The sequence below is a fragment of the Electrophorus electricus genome, chromosome 20, assembly GCF_013358815.1.
Source record: "Electrophorus electricus isolate fEleEle1 chromosome 20, fEleEle1.pri, whole genome shotgun sequence".
Lineage (NCBI taxonomy): Eukaryota > Metazoa > Chordata > Actinopteri > Gymnotiformes > Gymnotidae > Electrophorus > Electrophorus electricus.
This window is the reverse complement of record NC_049554.1, coordinates 10320542-10338337: the sequence shown is the minus strand read 5'-3', so window position 1 is coordinate 10338337 and position 17796 is coordinate 10320542. Positions and strand designations below refer to the sequence as shown.

At 39.7% G+C, this 17796-nt stretch overlaps 1 protein-coding gene across 3 annotated transcripts in view; it reads right to left on the bottom strand.

The window, feature by feature from the left end:
• The window catches only part of asic1b (acid-sensing (proton-gated) ion channel 1b), a 157389-nt gene that overhangs the window by 13909 nt on the left and 125684 nt on the right, over positions 1–17796 (bottom strand). For 2 of the 3 annotated variants that reach the window (XM_035520621.1, XM_035520619.1), the window contains one exon: positions 3933–4083. In XM_035520621.1, the coding sequence (XP_035376514.1) occupies positions 3933–4083 (151 nt within the window). Of the gene's footprint in view, positions 1–3932; positions 4084–11909; positions 12682–17796 lie in introns of those variants that run through there. The other variant, XM_035520620.1, reaches the window with a different exon arrangement.

The window sequence follows — 17796 nt, the reverse complement described above, 5'->3', positions numbered from 1 at the left end:
CTCTTGGCTGACAGTCTGTCCAGAGGAACGTGTGCTTACTGTTTAAAGACAAACAGACACTAACCAGACCCTTGGGCATCTATGCTCAGTGGACACATTTTCTTACAGAGGCATTTTATGATTGTACAACAACAGATGTGTTAACATGCACAGTTTGTAAGCCACACTGCTTCTGACCAGATATGATCTGGGTGATGGAATACTTTCAGTATATAACATGATGGTGGCAGTGGGGGGTGGTGTTTCTTATACTGCTAAAAGGATAATTTAGAATGGTGTTTCTATTAAGGTGGTGTTTCTGATACTGCTAAAACGTTGATTTAGAATGGTGTTTCTATTAAGGTGGTGTTTCTGATACTGCTAAAAGGATAATTTAGAATGGTGTTTCTATTAAGGTGGTGTTTCTGATACTGCTAAAAGGATGATTTAGAATGGTGTTTCTATTAAGGTGGTGTTTCCGATACTGCTAAAACGATCATTTAGAATGGTGTTTCTATTAAAGTGGTGTTTCTGATACTGCTAATAAAATTATATTTTAGAATGGTGTTTCTATTAAGGTGGTGTTTCTGATACTTCTAATAAAATTATATTTTAGAATGGTGTTTCTATTAAGGTGGCGTTTCTGATACTTCTAATAAAATTCTATTTTAGAATGGTGTTTCTATTAAGGTGGCGTTTCTGATACTTCTAATAAAATTATATTTTAGAATGGTGTTTCTATTAAGGTGGCGTTTCTGATACTTCTAATAAAATTCTATTTTAGAATGGTGTTTCTATTAAGGTGGCGTTTCTGAATGCTGAGTGTACATGTTTTTGTACACAGCAAGCAGAAATGTTACATTTATTTTTTATTTAAATGTTTATACTTGTTAAGAAAGTCAAAAACAGGACTGTGGTCAGAAATAGATTACTACTGAAGATCTACTGAAGATCTATAAATCACCAAGGGACAAATAATTTACAAGTGGCTTATAAGTTATCTATTTTGAAATTATTTAATGAAATGACTGTTATAGAGCCACCCATATGCCACCTCATTTTTATGTTAGCTGCTTCATTTAACAGTTTGGGTAAATTTATTATGCAAAAATTGTTTGGAGATAAGGTCTGCAAACAGCTCAGTTAAACACTTGCCAGAAGACATCTGAACAGCAGCAATAAAATGTTACGTTGAGCATTCGCCTTGCGCCGTCCTTGATTAAATCACATTTGCTGTAGTGCTTTGCTGAAGAGCTGCCAGCCTCTTAGCATCTTATAACCAGCCCTGTATTTATGCAGTGACCAGGCTGGCGGCACGGGACAAACAGCTGTCTTCATGGGGGACAAGGCTGAGAGCTAACCAGCCTAATCACTGCTCTCTTTTTTCGCAATCGTGTGAGGTTGATGTAGTGTCACTGCCATAATGAATACATAAATAAACAAATGGGGGAGAAGATGAAAGGGGAAATCAATACGGTTAGCAGTGTGAGCTCACAGGTCTTCGTTGCTTATGGATTTTACATTAACAGGTGGGACCCTACCCTATGCTGAGGCTATGCACACAGGCTGCTCAAATGCATGGACCACCCATTTGATCAGAACCATATATTTGCTAGAAACAACTTGGAGATATGCAGTTAAAGACTGTAACCCATCTCTTGCCATGGGCAATGCAGGTTTGGTGTTCTCCAACCCTTCATTGGGGGTCAATTTCTGAGCAAAGACTGCTGATTGGATACCTTTAGGTGGTAGAATGCGCTCAACCCTGTTGTCATGGTGACGTGTAAAAACAGCAGTCATATCTGGTCAGCTGTGGGCCTACACAGTGGAGTGGTTCGGTGTTGAGCAGTAGGGAAAAGAGTGGCTGACTAATTGTACTCCAGTATGTAAATGTACACTTACACAATGCACCTATAAGAAAGGGGTACCAATTAAAGTTACCTTAGAGTGGATATACAAGATAGGTTTATCTAAAGTGGCTTGTGAAGTTTTATTTACATTTTCTTATATATAATGGCAATTATGAGACAGAAAAAGCACTAATGAATGCATAGTGTAAATTAGAAAGATTTTGAATTTGTTATAGACTTAGCCATAAATACCTTATGATTCAACACATTAAATGCACTATGGCTACTGTGTACTAATGCATACTTATACAAAGGTACAAGTACACCATGAAGAACTAGAAATCATAAGGTATGTGGTGACTGTATTTTAAGCAAACCTTGTCGCAACAGACATTCCCCTCCATATGAGCTACCAAAAGCTGTATAATGTGATCAAAGCCTTGTCAATGCTTCACCTAACAACACAATATCATTTAATTGATCATTTAATTTGCTGTACTGCAGTTCAGACCACTGGTGTGCAGCTGGTGTGAAGTTTACAGACATTGGTGATGCATATTCAGCACCATGAACAGTACCCTGCAGGAAAAAACTGGCAACAAAAATGGGACTCTTGAAATGCAGGGTTCTCATACAGACAGTTCTCTGGCTGACTATATAACCTGTCGTCTTGTTCCTCCTTCAGCCACTTCTGCGCCCTCTTTTTCAATTACTGGGATGGAGAGCAGCATAGTACTCGAACGTAGCTTCACCGAAGCCTTCAAGCGTAGAGGTGCCGACGGAGGCAGGCCACTGATGTGCGTGCAAATTCAGTACGTGTCATCTCACGTGTAATTAATGTGTGGAGCCTCTGCTCTTGTTGATGTGCGAATGCACAGGTCTAAGTGTGTGTGTGTGTGTGTGTGTGTGTGTGCATGCAACGTGCTTGCACAATGCAGCACCCTCGCTTCAGCAAGCCAATAATGTGACTCTTGCCCAGAATTTCGGCAAGTAGCCCATCTCTAGAGGAGGCTCGGAATTGATTGATGTGCCTGGGGGGGTCTGGCTGAAAAGGGCAATGACATCACTGCACTCCCTTTGCTCATCACCGATGACCTTAATACTGAGACATAACAGGAGGGATCCACACTGGCATTCCAAAAAAGCCTTAACATTCCCACGCATATTCATATTGCATTCATGAATGTCATTTGCATAGTGGAAAAAGGAAGGATGAAAGAACTTCTCAAGAAGAAGAGGGAAGGGGCTAAAATGAATTTAAAGAATTTAATTTTAGCTCTATGTGAATGCCATTTGCATCCTAATTTGTATTCAAAGTTTGATGGCATAAAGGTATGTTATGAAAAAGATATGAAAGCATTCAGGCATAATATTACAGATAAAATAAAACTTCTGAATGCAATAATCAGTGTTTTCATAACTGGAATATAATTCCTTTCAATGAAAATTCATGAAAGCTGTAAATATAATGTAAAACAGGACATCAAGATCTGATATGATACACTGTAATCATTCAAGTAGTAATATATTGTATAAAATTAAGTGTTTACAACAATTAATTTCTTTGAACCCCTAAATAACCTCTCCCCTCCACCTCGTCCATTTTTCTACTCTCACCTCTATAGTGTTCCTCAAAATAGTTGCTTTGAACAATTTGTCAGTACATTAAACACAAAACTGTGAACAAATATTTTTGTATATTGTAATGAAGCAGTTATGAATTGTGTTCTATAACTTGTAGCATAGTTTTCTTTAGGTGCATGACAATTCTAAGTAATAAATGAACAAAACATTATTTATTTTAGTATTCTTGACTGCTGTCAAAAATGTTTTTTGTTATAGTTACTCAAGGTAAGCAAAAAAAAAGATTTATGACACTACAGTATCAAAATTTTAATAATTTAATTTTAATTTTAAAAATTAATATATGGGTCTCATATGGCACAGAACTATGCACTTGTTCACCCTTCCATTCAATCTCTAAACATCTGTCCTTATTGCCTTAATTGCACCAGTTGTCCATGCTTATCCTGTGAGCTAAAGTAAGTTAAAGTGAGTGTGTGTCTATGTGTGTGTGTGTGTGTGTGTGTTTATGCACATTACCTGTCTCTCCCCATACTGGCAGGTACTCATCCTGTTGAATATCCAGCATTATTTCCAGGCCATTACCCATACCTCCTTTCATGGTCACGAGCAGAGGCCGACCGTCTTGTCCTGAGTTGAACGTGTAGCATTTGCCATATCGGGTGAAGATCTAAAAGGGAGACAGAAGGAGAATGGAGCACTAAGACACATGGCAGTGGTAAACTGGGGAACGTCATCTGTTGCCAAGTGTGAATATAGTCTGCATTAAACGCCGGTCATGTTTCACTTGGACAGGTGTTGATTGAGGAAAAAAAGTGTAGAACACGGAACTATGAAATTGCATCTAAATGACCTAAGAGCAGCCCTGAGATGCTGAAAATAATGTTGCAATTTTACAACAATGGTCAAGCTGTCAGCTTTCAAAATCTTCCAAAAGAAAAGGCCATTGGTGGAGGCACATATACAGAAATTCAGCTTGTCTTAATTCTTGCAGCGACACTGTCACAAAGTTACTTAGTAGAACTCCCAAGAGGGGAATGAAGATATTGCTGCCTGGAATGACACAGGCAAGACAATTCCTTCCATAATCTTGAGCCTGGCTTTCGGCAATAAAGTGAACTGGATTCATATGTCCTGTTCAAACCACAAGTACACTGTTCCTAATTTTGAATTCCTCGGGGCAATGTGCATTGAAATGAAAGTCATAACTTGAAAAAAGAACGGAAGGAGAAGTAAGAAGCTGAGAAGGCATCCCAGAAGAAACCATGATGTTAGGTTGCTTAGAAACGCAAAATGATATGTATGATTACTCAAAATTACATAAACCCAAGAACAGTAAGAGAGAGTGGCTTTGAATGCAATTCTTTTCATCTGCCTCAGAAAAATGACTTTCAAGTCAGAAAACAAATCGGGAAATGTGGTCTTATAAATGGAGCATTTGCGAAGTAACGATAAAGTTCAGGCCGATTTGGGGTATATAATTTCAGCATGAGCTTTCTGAGGGTATTTGGGATGGAAGCTGGTTAATTAGGAGTGTCTTTGAGGTGGCTTATTCAAAATTAATTGCAGGACCTCAACTGGAGGACAACAATTCTATGATTCACATTCATATCTGGTGATAAACCCTTGCCCATAGAATCAGATCAGAGCCCTTGAGAACCAGTTAACATGGTGTCAGTACGAAGTGTGTCCCCACAATACAGTGCCATTTGACTCAGGGAACAAAAGCTCAAACCTCAGTCAGCAGTAAATAAAAGTTCCTTTGTTTATCTGAAACAAAACAACTAAACTGCTGTTATTCTGTCAGTTCTGATGCACTTATTGGATAAGTGACTCTGCAGGCTGAGTTCAGGTATGTGGACAAAGCATGGAATTGTAGCAAATAGTGTAGACTCCCCAATACCCAGCTGAAGTTTGAATAGTGGGAATTGTGCAGGAATCTCCGCTGTCCAGGGCCAAGCTCAAGTTACCTCTCTTTTGGTTATGGTAATTCACACTCCATGGATTCATGAATAATAAAAAAGGCTTCTAGACAATTGTGAGTAGGCTTGGATGAATGTCCTTCACAGTTCTTCCAGTCTTCAGTTTCTCTCTAGGCTACCAATCCAAAAGTCGGAGTAATTTAAAAGCTTAGATGTGCCTTTGCTTTAATTATACAATGAAAAGTCTGGATACTTAGAGCAAATTACGTAGATGAAAGGAGGTCATTTAATGAAATCCCCTGTAATTCATCAGACAGTATCTCACAGGCATAATTTGATTGAACCCCGAACTGAGGTCGCCAGGGGCAACCCCTAAAGTCCATATATCCATATATGACAGTGTTTCGGAATGGGGAAGAGAAAAAATGCCTCTAGAAAACTGCTTCAAAAGCCTAATGCTCAGTCAAGTATGAGTGGTGCAAAAAAAGGGAACAGGCTTTGGTGAACCTGGAGAATGAGATTTAATGTGCGAACACAGACTGAGCAACAGGAGGCATCTGTACTAAGCCAAAATCAACCACCTGCAGCACACACACACACACACACACACACACAGATATACCATTTACAATCAGAGCTGAGACCAGTGCCGTATTATGATAGAATCAGTGCTTCCTGAACTATGCTGTTATTGATAAATCATGAATTAGCAATTGTGTTTTGCAGCTGGCTAGAGTCATGTATACCTGGAGTTGTTTTCTGCTAAACAAAGACTGCAGGCAAACTCATTTGGAAGAAAATTACAGGGCCATTAAAGACCAATGTAGTCATAGTACATGCATAAGAACATGCATACAATCAGACAAATTTGTCAAAGCTCTTGACAACCATCTTGCTACATTGGACCTACATAGTTTCTTTCTATTTTTGTGTTTTTTCTGTTTTCATCCTTCTTCTTTTCTTTCTTTGGAGAACTTGAGAAGGCCTGCTCCAAATTTGGCCAAACAAAAATGAATGCATGGGGCCAAAGGTGAAGCGGAACCTTTCAGAGGCACTTCACTGGCATCTTCTACAGAGCATGACATAACTGAGACCCACCCTGGCTAATTACGCCACCCAACCTCCCTCCACCAAACCAATGAAAGTGAGGGAAAACAGGGCTTGAGTCTGTTTGTCTTACATTTGAATTGTGACGAAGGTGATAAATGGCTTTACCTGCCCAGAAAGTTCAGTTGGTGTTCAGAGAGATCACTGAAAGAGCTAATGGAAGCTTTGTATTATGCAAAATGCAGCACTGCACACATTAGCATGTGCTATTTTCCCCCAAAAATGGAGTTAACTGAATTGAGGCCTTTGTATGCAAGCAATCAATGAGACAGCTGATTGACCGTGATGGTGGAAAAAAACAATATATATAACCTGGTACACTTTTAAACGGACATTTCCAAAAGATATAGAACCTTGCAGAACTTATCTCCAACCTTAACCTAACATACTCAATACAGTTAATCAATAGCACATAGCCAGGTGTTGTTAGAAACACTAAACTCCAGGCCTGGAACTTAAAAGGCTAAGTACTAGTACTTTAATAAAGACTGAACCTTTTGCAGACAAAACCCTATTTTATCATATAGGTACAATACTGCTCAAAGAAAACACAGTTTTTCAATCAGCAGGGCCAAAATGTCAATGAAATGCATTTATCAAATGCACCAGTTTACACTGGTCAACTCTGTCTGAAGGACAAACATCTGACATCAAGTGTACACACATTTATGTTATTTTCATGGCTGGCATTAAGAGCATCTCCCCATGGCAACTGTAAACATGCTGCTAACCCCTCCTAATGGCTAAAATGTTTGAGTAAGTTAGCGTGCATCGGCACACTTCCTGAGTGGCTTCAGAAGATACTGTCTTCTCTAAGATATAGCAAACAGAGACCAAGGCTGTTGCTAAGACGGGTGAACGCGAGCAGGGAGCGTTGCTGTGGCAACAGGTCCGAGGGAGAGAGGTGAACAGAGCTGGCTGCTGGCGACCTTGGCACGTTGAAGATTGACTATACTGCACATGCAGGTGGAGACTTCGAGTGGAACTTTCCGACAGGAGTTTCTCCTTAGACATGGACAGGAAGTGGAAGAAGCACTGGGATTGTGTTTACAGGTGAACTTCAGGACATATAAGCAGTCTGTCACTGAAAATAGCACATGGAAGGAGAGTGATTCAGATATTTTCCATCTTAGCCACACAGGGTCAGGGTGTTCCTGCCTGGAACTGAAGGGTTCTTTAAACTCTAAATGTCCTGCTAATGCATATTCCAATCACTTTGAATAAATAAACATAATAGGTAGTGTGTCAGAGGCATTGTGTGAATTTAGATATCAATGAACCACAATGTTATCAGGATCCATCAAGTGGCAGGACATTAGCGGTTATTACCTGCTCTCCCTATACTGACTAGAGTGGATCTCGCAGAGAGGAAGCAAGATGAAGGAACTGGGTTCAAGAATCATCATCTTCCTTAAAAAAGTCTTAAAATAGAGCAACCTCGACCTGTGATGTTGCTGCTGACAAGAATGTAAGATATACTGACTAGAAGGATTCGAAACAAATCAATAGCTAAGTTATAAATATAAATGAAAAGATTCATAACGGGAAACACAGAGACCAACCTTGCAACACACCTTACTCAGCTGTACTGTGATATGAAATGATACTTCACAATTAATATGCGATTCATCTGGGAGTGGGTGAGGTGTAAATGGAAAGGACAATCTCAGTGGCTCAGGAGGACCCAACACTCAGCGGCGGATGCTGACTGATATCACAATCTGTGCTTATCCGACTCCTTCAATTGACAGCCATTCCTTTTCCAGAAGAACCCTTCATCACTGCCCAAAAAGACACTGCTCTGACAGTCTGAGGCTTGCAGGCATGATACACGGCGCTCGGTTTTGCAAGAGTTGAGTTCTTTCCACCAAGTTTTGTAGCTAGTGGGTAGGTCAGGCTCACAAGCCTGCAAGATTTTGGCAATTTTCGGCATACTTTGCCCCAGTTCATGCCAAGCCTTCTGAGACGGATGCAAATGGCCAAACAGCTCCCTCGCTATGCTACCCATCACCATGGCTCACTCACGCATACATGCTGAAGAAAGCCTCTTAGCTATTTTAAAAATAAATACTAGCATGTCTTTTTGGAACATGCTCCTCACATTACCAACCTCCTACATTATTCACAGGGCAATTTTTGAACTCCCCTGCTTTTTGGAATCATAAACTCATTATCAGTTTTTAAGTCACAGAAGTTGCTCTTTGCCTTTGATTCCTTGCTTTTCACCAGGTTCGGTATAAGTGGAGGTAATGAAATACGCTGTCTTCTGTCCCTGATATGTGGTCTTCTGTTCCTTAACAACTACAGTATTACTGCTTATTTTTTGAGGGAGGCGTCCCAAATGACCTGTGATATTTCTTCTCAAACATCATGGGCATTTTGATCTCGTGCCTGGGGTTTGCACGGGTGATTCTATTCTTTTGGTGTGTCCACTTGGACAGATGCATGAGCTGACAAAGGGGGGGATCGATAAGGCCACTGAGATGGCTGGAGGGTCTCGGGTGCATTCAGTGCCGCTGAACTCCCGGGGAGATCGATGCCGCTCCGCCAACTGACAGGTAGAACCCTGAGAATTGCAGACACTCCTGATAGTGGAGTCACTGATGTAGTGGCAAGGTAATGCGTGCAATTTGGTGAGACTGCTGAGAAAGGTGCACTGTTCATCTGTCAGTGCCATGCCTGTGGGAAAGAATCAGCCTACGCCCACCTGCTCATCCCCCCTTCTCTCTCTCTCGTTCTCTCTGTCTGTCTCTGTGTGTCTTTCATTCTGTCTCTCTCCCTCTGTCTCTCTTTCATTGTCTCTCTCTCTCTCTCTGTCTGCCACTCTCTCATCTCTCTGTTACTCTCTCATTCTCTGTCTCTTCATCCCTTTCTCTCATCGTCTCACACTCCCTCTATCTCTTTCAGTGTCTCTCTCTCTCTACTGGACATGCACCATGGACTCCTCTAGCATTGTCTTGGTTCCACGCCAGCCAGGCCACATTGACTACCGATATGTCAAATCTTCTAGGTTGCACAGCACAAACCTCATGGTTTTGTTAAAGGATATCCTGTACTTGAATGCGAACGGCTTCATCCTCACTCCAGCCTTCTGCCCTCCCATATGCCATTCACCCACTTCAGTGAAGAACAGTACCTGGTGAAAATGACTGAAGTTAATGGTGCTAAATAACAAGGCAAGCTATAAAAACCCACGCAGCATGACTTAGCCAGAAAACAAGATGCTGCACTCTGCTGTAAAAAGTTATTATGAGGTTACACCTTGAAAAATTTCTGGAGTGTATTTTAAACCGTAATAAAGAAACTCTTGACTAATAACCCAGAGGTTAATATCCTCAGGATCAGGATTTAACAAGAAATCAAACAAGTCAGTCAAATTTTAGTTTAAAAGCCAAACATTTAACTTTTTAAAATAAATATAATGTGCATACTGCAAATAATCAGTTACTTTAGGTAACTGTGCCTAATAAGTGTCTTGATTACCCAGACACCTTCTACTACTGCTATTACTAGTACTACAATTATTCCTACTACTACTAATTTAAAGGTAATATTAATTAGTATCAGCAGTATTAAAACTACTACTACTACTACCACTACTACTACTACTACTATTACTACTACTACTACCACTACCACTACTACTATTACTACTACTACTACTACTACCACTACTACCACTACTACTACTACTACCACTACTACTACTACTACTACTACTACTACTACCACTACTACTACTATTACTACTACTACTACCACTACCACTACTACTATTACTACTACTACTACCACTACTACTACTACCACTACTACTACTACTACTACTACTACCACTACTACTACTATTACTACTACTACCACTACCACTACTACTATTACTACTACTACTACTACTACCACTACTACCACTACTACTACTACTACTACTACTACTACCACCACTACTACTACTACCACCACTACTACTACTACTACTACTACTACTACTACTACCACTACTACTACTAATAACAATAATAATAAGAATATTAAGTATAGTACAATAATAAGTGTTTATATTGCACCTTCCTAAACTCAGTCACTTACAATATAATATAACCAGTAGAACAAATGACAGAAGATAAATACACAAAAAACAAGAATGTTCATAAACATCTTGGTCTTTTTTAGGTTATTTTCATACAAGCAGTATTCATCTACTTCCCTGTCCAAATTCTATTTCCCTGTCCAAAGACACCTCATTCAACCGATCTATTAATTACGAGGTTTAGGAGATGGGTTGGGAGTGAATCAACCCCTAATGTACAGGCAACTCCCCCCACTGAGAGCCATTACACAAAACCCTTCCACATAGTGTTAATGGACCAGCCAAATTCCACTTAATGCCCTGAATCCATTGGCAATATTTCCAACACAACATCCAATGCATAAGATTCTCAGGGTTGCCAATAATGTAAATGGTGAGGCCTCATGGTAGTTAACCTCACCATTCTGTGCAATAGCTAACCAAACTGTATACACGATCCCTAACTAGTTGCACCATATAATCATTAATGTCAATACTCTATCCTCTTCAAGGACAAGTAATGTATGTGGTGAAGGTCTAGTTAGATTTGTATGGTTTTTAAGTGATAATAAGGTGATAAAAACAAAATTATGAAAATACATATGATCTGACTGAAGAACCAATACATAATCTTAGTAATTATGACGTTCCCTTCGAATTTACCTGGCACCTAAATATTAGATGTGGCAGCATTTATAACACAAGATAAAGGCAAATGAAATGAAATACTTAATTTTTAGAAGCTTGGAATATTGCTTTAGAATTATCTCATTATCTTATTTTTAGAGTAACAAACGCTTTTTAAAAGTGATCTCCTAATTACAATAACAAATACTAGCGTGCTTATTTGTGACACTGGAATGGGTGTATTCGGGGGTGGTGCTGAGCGCGCGTGTGTGCGTGTAAGAGATTTGGGGTAGGAAAAAGCACAAAAATATTTACGAGTAACAATACTTTTGTTTAAACGTTAATACTTTACCTTTAAACAAAACAAAACGTAACTCAAATTGCATTTGAAAACCCTAACCTGCAAGAATACTTAACATATAGCCTAATTATTTTAGTAATTTGAAAATTAGTCGGATAGAAAATAAGCAATTTTACAACTTTCTCGTTATTCATATATACGATACATGTCATATTCTTAAGAAAAAAAGTATACATCTCGATACCGAATCTTATTCCGTTGTGTCCGTACATTATGTTTCCGTAGTTATTTATATAAATGCATGTCATTATATCCTGTTACACAGATGAATGAATTACGAATCCATCCAACACAAGCGTAGGCTGATATCTAACAATACCTGAAGTGAAAACCTGTTGCATCGCGAGCACAATGGATAAAGCACAACCCACACAGATAGCGAGTCTTCTGAACCCAGTTCACACACTTACGGTGCTGAAGTTGCGAGGCCCGCATAGCTCTCCTTGAAATCGACAATACAGCAACATCTCCTCGAGCTGGTGCCCAAGCCGGTCCAGCAACTTCCTCATCGAGGGTTGCGACTCGCGTGGAGGGGGAAGAAAGTGATTAAAGTCCAGTACGCGGGACAGCGGGGACCAAGGTGGCTCATTGCCGATGCTAGATCCATCGCCTTGCGTAGTAAGAGCTTCCCGAGCTCCAGCGGATAACTGCCAGTTTTTCCCCAAAAGCCCCAGCCATCTTCCCGCGCTGAAGATGTCCGGCTTTTTCATTCGCCGTGGCAGCAGAAGGTTCTGATTACAAATCGTTACCGCAGGGAACACCAAGCGCTTGGCGTACACCATATGCGCCTTGGTGTACACGGGTGACGACAATAAGTATCGGACCCTGTTTGACGACCAAGTAAAAAGAAGCGCCAAAGCCGTTAAAAAAGCAAGCAGCCAAGCCACTCTGCGCGGATACGAGCCACTGAGAAATATATGCCTCAAACCGTGAAAGGTGGTATGTTTCAAAAAAAACTTCCCAGCTTCGTGCAGAGAGCCTCCTTTTCGTGATTTCGGTGCGGATTCATTCAAGCACATTTTCAACAGAGGGTAAATACCGCATCGACGGTGAATGGTCGGGTCACATCCAAAGCCTCTCTGAATCACTTTAGCGGAGCTCGGCGAAGGCGCATCGCAACCGGCCGTCTAATCGCACACCGTGTTGCTCTGTCACTGTGCATTTCGAGCGGAGGCAGCTGGCTTTGCAGGCAACACGAGGAGCGAGCGCTCCGTTTTCAAGCGACAGACAAACCCTCATAATGATTTAACGTCGACTCTGCAAAGCCGCGTGGTTGTGCATTTGATGTAAGCTCCCTCAGGCGTAACATATGTAAATGCTAATCATTACTACTTAGTAGTCTATGTGGTCAATCAATTATTTGGAAGAAACGCAAGCCCACGTGTTTTGTAAACAGTTTCCGGACGCAAATACCACGGAGTAAAACATTAAATACAAAAGTCAAACCTAACTATTGTAAAAGACGTGGAATATTTTTTTCACATCCGAATCGTCTAAAAGTAATTTTTCCGGAATCAGTCATTCGTGGATGTGCAATTTCATGCTCTGTAATGAGGATATGAAACAAATTCTCCCCGTTTTGACTAATTAAGTAATATAAACTTTATTTCCCATTTATATTCCTTCTTAAGTAAAACGAATTGCAATTGTTAAGCAATGATCAATTATTAACCGTTCAAGGATTAGGCCTATTTTAAGTTTAGGGGTTATATCATAAATAAAAGCCTACTTAAGAACATTTGCTATTACAAAAACATACCTATCCATAAATCCATCTACCCATCTATCTATATTTAAATTCTCTTAGGGTTTAATGTGAGCGGGCAGTTGCCAAAGCATTTCATTGCTAGTTGTACCATGTATAAATATGTATGTAACAAATAAAACTGGATTTGACTTGATTTGACATACATTATTTACTTAACTTTAGTCTACTAATATGTCTGCTGTAGTCAGTCATAGACTACAATTACTAATATGCTACATAGTTAACAATTATGTGTGGATTTGTCAAAGTACATTTGTACATTTGCTATGAGTTTAAGATTTATTTCTCTTTGCCCTTTTCTGTGATAAGTATCACACTCACCATGTTCAAACAACAGTAACCCAAAGGTTTGGCTGCTTCTCCTTAAAGTTGCTGTAAGAGGTTTTCTTTCTGGAATATTTGGGCTAATCTGTCTTTACCTCCCAATATTTATCACTAAAAAGATGCTCTGAAAAAATCAATTGAGATCAACAACTAAAAATCTCATTATGGGCTGGCTATATTAATCAATCAGGCCAATCAGGATCCATATCTGAAAGAGCCAGCCTACCTGTCAAATATTTGCCTGCACAGACAGTGCATGCAGAAGCAGCACTAAGAGTGTATGTGTTTGGTGGGAGTGGCTTTAGCCACAGGTGTGTGATGGAGGAGTGATTGAAGCGTGGCAGTGGACTGAATTAATTAGCAAAAATGACAATTAATTCATTACAGTTCAATTACTGCAGCTTTAAGTTTAGGTAACCAAAGATTATTAAGGTAGTATTGTTTATTAATAACAAAACAAATTATTAGATAGCTAACAGCTACATTAAAGCAACTAGACACAGTTTAAGACAGATGGTATTTCATCTTTGAATAAGTTATTGTTAGATCCAGCCAAGAAGGTTTAATTTGTATTTTTCATGCATTTACATTATGTTTTTATGGATTGTCAGGAGATCCCTGGTTCAAACCCCAAGGGATCCTCAGCCATCTGTGGCATCCATGGCTGGCAGTCCAGTAGAGCATAAGTGCCCTGGTCTCTGGATGGGAGAGAGGACATTTATTTCCTCTCCTTTTATCCTCTCCTTCCTTCTAAGATGATACAGTGTCAATGTTTAAGAACTACCATATGTTCAGCCAAATCCTGCCAAGATGATTGGCAGCTGCTATCATGTTTTCTGAGCAAATGTCTTTTGGGAATTAAAGCTAATATAAGTAATATAATATAAGTAATGTAAGTCTTGGAATTTGTAATCAACAGCTAAAAATTAGAACAGTCTGGTTGTATTAACCAATCTGGAAACGTCCCTACAAGGAGGAGGCACTCCTGTGAAACCCTGCCTGTGACTTGTTTTTGTGCATGCACAGGCCACACATGGAAGGCTATGGCAGAAGGGGGGCTTTGGAGAGAGGTTTGAAAGGTGGGCAAGGGATTGAGGGATTGGGATTTAGAGGGTTTTTAGTGGCTAAATCTGACAGCAGCAAGAATTAACAGTCCGTTACAGCACCTTTAATGTGAAGGGCTAATCTTGCATCATCCTCCCCCTCTAGAACTTTCTAGAAATTACACATGTACATGGTGTGTTTGTTTGTCTGTGTGTGTGTGTTAGAGAGAGAGAGAGAGAAAGAGAGAGAGAGGGGTGGGGGGGGGGAGGATATGTAGTTCCTGTACTAGGAAGTAGTTTATTGTGCCTCTGAGCATCATTCAGAATGCCGTGGCACTTGTAATGCCTCAAGATCCTTATAGGAAATAAAGTAACTACTGAATCTAGTTTTAATGGAACTGAATGTTATGACTGCATGCAGGACCAACAGCAATAATAATAATACTGTTGTTATTATTATAAACGTCTCTATATAGCATTTTCATCTAAAAGTAATCTTAAAGTAATTTTTAAAAAGTGCTTTTCACAGGAAATAATAAACCAAGTTTACATGATTATGTACATTAACGAAATAACATTAATACAAAATAAAATAAACTATAGTAATGTAATAGTAATAATTAATTTCAATCCCAATATTTATTTGGATTAAGAAACATCTTAATAGCCTGCGCTACTAAAAATCTGTGGAAGAGTATTCTAAAGTTGAAGCAACTTCAACCAAGTTTCAAACTATCTATATGTATTAACAGTGGATCTGCTTCAGATGGGCAATGTAATGGATGAGTTATAATCAAGCCTTCCTAATCAACGTGGAACATAATAGGCATATCATGTTTATTAAATGTATAAAGAATGAGGAAAAATTATTTTTCCAGTTTACTGGAAGCAAAGAATGGGAAATCTTCAGAGGCACAAAGGGAATTCAGAGTGCACAAGTGAATAATTCATGTTCAGGTCTGTTCCTTCTATGGGGAATTATGTCTGTTCCTTCTCAACCTGGACCCAGGGGACACAAGTCGGGCTTCGTTTGTCAACTTCTGTCTCCAAGGACAACCAAGCCAGGTAATCAGAAGCTGTGAAATTGCAGAAATGCAAATGTACTAAACTGGTTCAGAAGTAAATTGTGGCCTTGGAGTTTTCCAGAGATTCAACTGAGAACCCCTACGGTGTTGAACACCTGAAGGAGGAACAAGTATAAACAGCATACTAGAAATTAATCGTTGACATAACTGTTAGAATCCTTGAGAACATATGCGGAAATGCTACTTTTCAAAAAGCTGTTTCATGAACAATGAAACGATGCAAAATGTTTCTTTCTCATAATTTATATAAAGTGTGACAGTCATTTTTTGCAATTGTGCCCAAGCAAAGTGTACCAAAAGTAGCGTCTAAACACGGTAAAAATATCCTGATAGTAGTCAAGCAATGTCAAAGTTTTATGGATAGGTCTTTTGAAAAAGTACATATTTTACACTGTGAAGCACTGCAGGAATTCCCCCATCCCTGATTCTCTCTCCTTCTGTCTCTGGCTCTGACACTCTGCCTGGTACTTTGTTACTGTCTATCTTTTTCATGGTCAGTTGATTCTGTCAGCTGGGTCCTGAAACTGAATTGGAGTGGAGGCAGGAACAAATAGGCTTGTGCCATCATGTCACATCTCACTGCCACTCACACCTGTTATCTTGATTATCAAACCTTCACCCCCGCCCCCCCCGTCAACACACAATATACACTCTCACACAATACAGCCTTAACTTATGTAGGCCAGGTATGGAGCAGCTTCAAGCAGAGTCCTGTCTAAATGTCTGACCATCACAGGACTGGGATACAATGTATGAACTGCAAACACTAGTCTATAGTGGCACAAGACTCACAACAGAAGATCAGACATTTTCATTTTAAGAGGCCTTAAGATACTCGATAAAATATCTTCTTGTTATTCTATATACAGCAACAGTAGTGTAGTATTCTATCATGTTCCTTTAAAAAGGCATTTTGTACCATTTTGTCTCTCAAGAAAACTAAAATGAAAGCCCTTCACTTGCACTGATTAGCTTTAATGTATAATATGTAGCTTAATGACAAAATTCTGCTTAATGGCTCAGACGCGGAATACCATTAACTAAATTGTTTCCATATGCAGCTCTACCTGAAAAAAATTTTACTCAAATCACCAAAAAGAAAACGGCACTTTGGCACAGACAGTACAAGAAAACAAACAGTATTTCTCTCCCCAGACATATTAAAGCTGTTGCTGATCAAGATACAGAAGACTCATAACACAGAAATGAAACTGCCAAGAGAGAAAAATGCCCACATTGTAATGACATGCACAATGCTCTTATTGCACAGCTAATAGGGGACTTGACAAAGGGATCTGTACCGCATCGTCAGCCCTCCCAACATCACAGATGCTCATAATGCTTGGATAGCATCTCCTAGACAGCAACAATGTAATGGCAGAAATCATGCTTCACTTGGCTCTTTTCAATAGCACTTTCTGGTATTCCATTCTCAGCAGTCCAAAGAAAGAACTGAACCATGCTGGTGGTTATTCTTATTACACCCACTTGGTATCTGCTCTTTAAAACCTGGTGCATAACCTACTTTGACGAAATAAGGGAAGCATCCTCTACTTGTGGGTAATTTTATGGTGAAGAAAATTATAATTGTGGATCTGACACCCAAACCCTATAAATGGAGTTGCATTCTTTGGACATCCATTATATGGTGATTCTTTCCTGTCGTATCGCCACGCCGTTGAGGAGTGAATAAGGACTCTATCTTGTCCTTTGCTTTCAGTTACCTTTATAGCTGGCCGTTGTTCAGGTTATGCCTTTTGTGTGCTCTCCTGTTGATCCTGACCCCACCCATCCTACCCAGTCTGCCCCATGCATGTGTCTCCACCCAGGTTACCATGCTCACAGTTATTGGTTCCACACCACACACTGTCACACTTCATCCCTCTCAGCTGTTCCTTATTATGTACCAATCACCCTATGAGTTTAAATCTCAATGTTTTCTAATCTATTGGCATAGCTTTGTGTCTGTTGGAATGTACCTGCGGCAGGATACCCTTGCAATGTGCCCAGCTTCTGTTTGTGGCTTTTATTCAGTCTTGTCTGTGTGGTTTGTGTATTGCTTTTGGTTTTGGTTCTT